General features: G+C 37.9%; 1 protein-coding gene across 1 annotated transcript in view; it reads right to left on the bottom strand.

Annotated features, from left to right (window-relative positions):
* The window catches only part of ANKRD31 (ankyrin repeat domain 31), a 181,860-nt gene that overhangs the window by 171,821 nt on the left and 4,185 nt on the right, over positions 1 to 5,854 (bottom strand). Inside the window, exon 2 of the mRNA XM_011996538.1 lies at positions 3,253 to 3,326. Within this exon, the coding sequence (XP_011851928.1) occupies positions 3,253 to 3,326 (74 nt within the window). The remainder of the gene's footprint in view (positions 1 to 3,252; positions 3,327 to 5,854) is intronic.

Raw genomic sequence — 5,854 nt, 5'->3', positions numbered from 1 at the left:
ATGAAAAAGAATGAGATTCTATCATTTGCAACGTGGATGGAACTGCAGGTCACAAGTGAAATAAGCCAGGAACAAAAACACAAACCTCACATATTCTCACTTATTTGTGGGAATCAAAAATCACAACAATTGAACTCATGGAGATAAGAAGTAGAAGGATGGTTACCAGAGGCTGGGAAAACTACTGGGGGCTGAGGAGGATGTAGGGATGGTTAATGGGTACAAAAAAAATAGAAAGAATGAATAAGACCTACTGTTTGCTAGCACAACAGAGTGAGTAGAGTCAAAATTAATTAATTGTACATTGTAAAATAATAAAAGAATATAATTGGATTGTTTGAAATATAAAGGATAAATGCTTAAAGTGATGGATACCCCATTTACCCTGATGTGATTATCATGCCTAAATATCTCATATACCCCATAAATATATACACCTACTATGTACCCACAAACTTAAAAATTAAAAATTAAAAAAAGAAAGAAAACCTGGTACTTTACTCCATAACTCTATTTTTACAGACCAGAAACACATTCTCAGTTAAAAAACAATTTCATTCTACCATATCCTAATATAGCATAGTTTTCTCTATTGTTTCATTTTCCCTTCTCTATTCCTTTACTGCAGGGGTCCCCTATCTCTGGACCATGGACCAGTACCCATCCGTGGCCTGTTATGAATCAGGCTACACGGTACAAGGTAAGCAGCAGGCGAGCCACCATTATTACCTGAGCTCCACCTCCTATCTCATCAGTAGTAGCGTTAGATTCTCATAGGAGTGCAAACCCTACTGTTAACTGCACATGCGCGGGATCCAGGTTGCACACTCTTTATAAGACTCTAATGCCTGATGACCTGAGATGGAGCAGTTTCATCCTAAAACCATACCCCCAACCACCATCCTTGGAAAAATTATCTTCCATGAAATTGGGCCCTGGTGCCAAAAAGGTTGGAGACCGCTGCTTTACTGTACATAAAGTAACTAGTGTATGTACACAAACATATTGCATTCTTTTGTTTTACTATATGGCCAGTGAAAGGTTTTGACTGACATCAAATGAAGTTAGGAGGGAAAAAAACACTGGCTATGTGAAAATACCCACTTTCTCCATTAGTAGCATGCTCACTCAGCTCTTACCTTTATAATGCAGTAAGTTATTTTGCTCTATTTTAACACACACACACACCCCAAAAAAAACATAAAAATCCTTGCATGCCTTGTTTGACTGGAGAATTTTAGTGTTTTTCATTTATCTTTGCAAAACCAAGGACAATTTTATAACTTTTTTTGTATGTAGATGTTGAATGTAGAGCAATCTGTCATTTAGTAGAAATAAATGAGTCTAAAAAATGATTGCTAGTTTTCCTTTTGAATCATGGATCTTGTGCTTAAATAAACTTCATTGGGAGTAGAATTATAGGGAAGAGTAAGGAACATGACCTTTCATTTTCTACATGATATACTTTTATATTTTAATATTTTTAATAACCAACGACATAGTAAAGATTTATCCATTTGGAAAAGAAAAGAAAAAAAATTAAACTTGGTTGGAATATTGAAACAGACCTCTAACTCCTTTCTAGTGGTACTTTATACATCATAAGAAGGCATCCTGGAGATCAATATTATACACTGTCCCTTCCAATTACATGTGAGAAAAAGCACTCCAAGATGAAACTGTAACTTCCCACCTAGGTATCAGGTGAGATGATGTACAGTGAAAAGACTGTGAACCATAAATACACAAAAGTTAGAAGACCTTTGTGGATGTTTAGGAATTTTGTTTTTCTATTTCACACTTATTTCCACACATCCTCCAAGAAAAGATTTTTTTTAAGGCTCACAGAAAGAAACTATAAAGAGAAACAACCTATCATTTAAACAACTACCACAGAATTGGTCTTTCTGAACAAGGACTATCGGTGATAGATTTTTCTAGAAATGTTTAAATCAATCTAGAAGTGGCCTCAGGAAGTTTGGTGAATTGGTAGAAGAAAGGCACGTTTACAATACATATTTACTAAGGATGTGTGTGCCCTAATTTTAATCTAGAAAAATAAGACTGGTTATTAAAAAGCATTATTTACTTTTACAAATAGACAGGTTCTAGGGTTAGGCTAGAGATTTGGAAAAGAAAAAAGGTTATATGGGTGGCACTTCAATACCTCCGTTGCCCTTTCTAGGAATCTTTAGCATCTTGTGGAAGTTATGATCCCCAATGCTGTCCCTAGTCTAACAGGCCCTAATAAACTAAGTCCGTTAAAATTAAGGAACAAGACTAAGGATGAAAAGAGGAGTTAATGAAATGGTAATCAGCAGGTCCTTGAATAACTTCATTTCAACATTGATTTTAAAAAAATCAACTCACGCCTGTAAACCCAGCATTTTGAAAGGCCGGGGTGGGCGGATCACGAGGTCAGGAGTTCGAGACCAGCCTGGCCAATATGGTGAAACCCCATCTCTACTAAAAATACAAAATTCAGCCGGGTCTGGTGGTGCGCACACATAGTCCCAGTTACTCGTGAGGCTGAGGCAGAAGAATCACTTGAACCGAGGAGGCAAAGGTTACAGTGAGCCGAGATCACACCACTGCACTCCAGCCTGAGCAACAGAGCAAGACTCTGTCTCAAAAAAAAAAACATCAATTCCCAGCATGGGCCACTGTCTGTGGAATTTGTATGTTCTCCCCATGTTTGCATGGGTTTCCTGCAGGTACTCCAGTTTCTTCCCACATCCCAAAGATGTGCCTGTTAGGTTCAGTGGCATGTCTAAATGGTCCCAATACAAGTGTGTGTATGTGTGTCTGTGTGTGTGTGTGTGAGTGTGCGTGTGTGTGCGCGTGCGTGCATTCTTCAATGGAGTGGCCTCCAGTCCAGGGTTGACTCCTGCCTTGAGCCCTGAGCTGCCAGGATAGGCTTCAGTGACACTCAACCCTGAAGCGGAATAACTGGGTAAACAATTACGTTACTCGTTTGTAATAATCTTTCTTAAATGTATATATAGCTCACATTTATTTCAATGTTTACTATCAGAAGTGTGTTGGTATTTGTTTAGGTTCAGTGATGTTCTTGTGACCAGAAATATGTTATAGAAGCTTAACGGTTATTTATAACAATTAGCTTATGGTAAAATTGGTTTCCTTATAATTTATTTTGCTTAAAGTCTCAGTTTCCAAGAACCTATCAATGACATTAAATGAGGACTTACTGGGAAACTAAAGGGACTACTTAATGAAAAGAATCATTCTCACCTTCGCACACTCCTCTCGTATCAGGATGCAGACTGAACTCAGATTTAAGAGCTGTGTCTTGATCAAACAGCAACCTTTCAAATACCAAAAGGGAAGACACAAGTTGTTAATGTATCTTAAACAAAGACTACATTTTAACCATCATTTGTATTATACCAAAGCTTGCTAAAATTCTTAGTTATACCACTATTAATGTTTCTATTTCAAAGTGTTATTTCAGAAATGTACAATTTGATTGAAAACACACCCAAGATGAAAAATAAAGACTCATGTATATAGTCATGTTAATTTTACAAATATTCTGTTATTATTTTTTAATATTTGGGGGTAAGGGACAAATATCACTGTCTCTAGTCTAATAAACCTTAATAACTTTTCGAAAAGAGATAAAACGAGATCATTTGAGGGACCAGTGTTCGTGGCTTTTTTTCCTTCACATTTCTCTATACCAGAGAACTTGAGATTAATATTCCAGGATTACATCTGAGTATATGTTTTCATAGTATGCACTGACAGAATTCCTTTATGTATTTATTTTGAGACACGGTCTCTCTCTGTCACCCAAGCTGTAGTGCAGTGGCATGACCTTGGCTCACTTCAAACTCTGGGCTCAAGAGATCCTCCGGCCTCAGCCTCCCAAGTAGCTGGGACTACAGGTGTGCACCACCATGCCTGGCTATTTTTTTAATATATTTTTTTGTAGAGCCAGGGTCTTATCATGTTGCCCAGGCTGGTCTTGAACTCCTGAGCTTAAATGATCCTGCCTTGACCTCCCAAAGTGCTGGGATTACAGGAATGAGCCACCATACCTGGCCCAGAGTTCCTTTAATTTTTGAATTTACTTCTTACTATGTTCAAGGGAACATCACAGTAACAAAGAGAGAAGACACACAGTCCTTGCCCCCAGGAAGCTCCAAATCTAGTAAGGGATACAGAGCTATGAAAATAAGCAAGATATGCCATGAGTATGCTATTAGGCAAACTAAAATATTTATCTTTTCTATTTAAATGGGCAGAAAATGGACAAAAGACTTGAACAGACATTTCTGCAAAGAGGAAATACAAATAGCCAACAAGTACATGAAAAGATGTTCATCATCACTAATCGTTGGGGAAATGCAAATCAAAACCACGAGATACTACTTCATACTCGACAAGATGGCTGTTTATGAAAAATGAAAAATTAAGCCAGATACTGTCACTCATGCTTGTAATCCCAGCTACTCAGGAGGTTGAAGCAAGAAGATGGCTTGAGACCAGTTCAAGGCTGCAGTGAGCTATGATCAGGCCATTGCACTCCAGCCTAAGTGACAAAGTGAGACACTGTCTCAAAAAACAAAAACACACACCCAAAACTTTCCAATAGTTCTCAGCATCAGAAAAATTGGCAATGAAAATGACTCCAGTCCTTAACTTTTCTGTTAAAACACACCCTCTGTGAGAGTGAGTACAGGCTCCTGCTATAAGAAGAGAAGCATTTTCTTGGCTCTTTTCTATTGACCGTTACTAAGGATTAAAAATTCATTATTAGAATATGAATTATACCACAGTTATAGTGCATTTTTCCAAGAAGTAAACCATCTATTAATGTCCCTCCAAAAAGTAAAACTATCTATTAATGTCCCTAAAAGTGTAAGTTTACCTCTTAAAATGTTGTGAGATTTTTGTTTGTTTCTTTGTCTGTTTCTTTTCAGACACAGTCACTCTGTCACCCAGGCTGGAATGAAGTGGTGCCATCTCAGCTCACTACAGCCTCCACCACCCAGGTTCAAGTGATTCTCCTGCCTCAGCCTCCTGAGTAGCTGAGATTACAAGTGCCTGCCACCAGGCCCAGCTAATTTTTATATTTTTAGTAGAGACAGGGTTTCACCATATTGGCCAGGCTGGTCTCAAACTCCTGACCTTCAGGTCTCAACCTCCCAAAATGCTGGGATTACAGGTGTGAGCCACTGCACCCAACCAAATTTTGTGAGGTTTTTTTTTTATTATTTAAAAATAACACAAAAGGGGTATGGAAGAATTTTAGGGTATAATGACACTATTCTATATCTTGATTGTGATAGTAGTTACACAATTATGTTTGTCAAAACTCAGAATTGTATGCTTTAAAAGGTGAACTTTACGTAAATTCCTCCTTGAAGGGTGACAGAATATGCCACCCCAAAATAAGCCACTGTGACATATGGATTACTCTGAGCTAAAGGCAACTTGAAAAACAGCAGATGCTTCCCTTTTTCTTCTTGAAAACAGGAAATAAAAACTCCTATGTAAAAGATGCCCTCCCTGTAGAAGGAGAAAAGAAACATTTTTCAATAGTCAAGAGAATTCTGTACAAACAGATCTTGTTAAAATAATTCTTATCTTCCTTTAGCCTCCCTACATAATTTAGTTACTTTTCCACAACTGCCTCTCTGTTTAACCTAATACAAAAGCATAAACGTTTTGCCATTTCTTTTTTTTTTTTTTCTTTTTTTGAGATGGGAGTCTTGCTCTGTTGCCCAGGCTGGAGTGCAGTGATATGATCTCAGCTTACTGCAACCTCCACCTCCCGGGTTCAAGCTATTCTCCTGCCTCAGCCTCCTGAGTAGCTGGGACTACAGGT

The sequence above is a fragment of the Mandrillus leucophaeus genome, unplaced genomic scaffold (assembly GCF_000951045.1).
Source record: "Mandrillus leucophaeus isolate KB7577 unplaced genomic scaffold, Mleu.le_1.0 Scaffold114, whole genome shotgun sequence".
Taxonomy (NCBI): domain Eukaryota; kingdom Metazoa; phylum Chordata; class Mammalia; order Primates; family Cercopithecidae; genus Mandrillus; species Mandrillus leucophaeus.
Note: the sequence above shows the minus strand (reverse complement) of the source record. Positions and strands in the feature narration are given on the sequence as shown.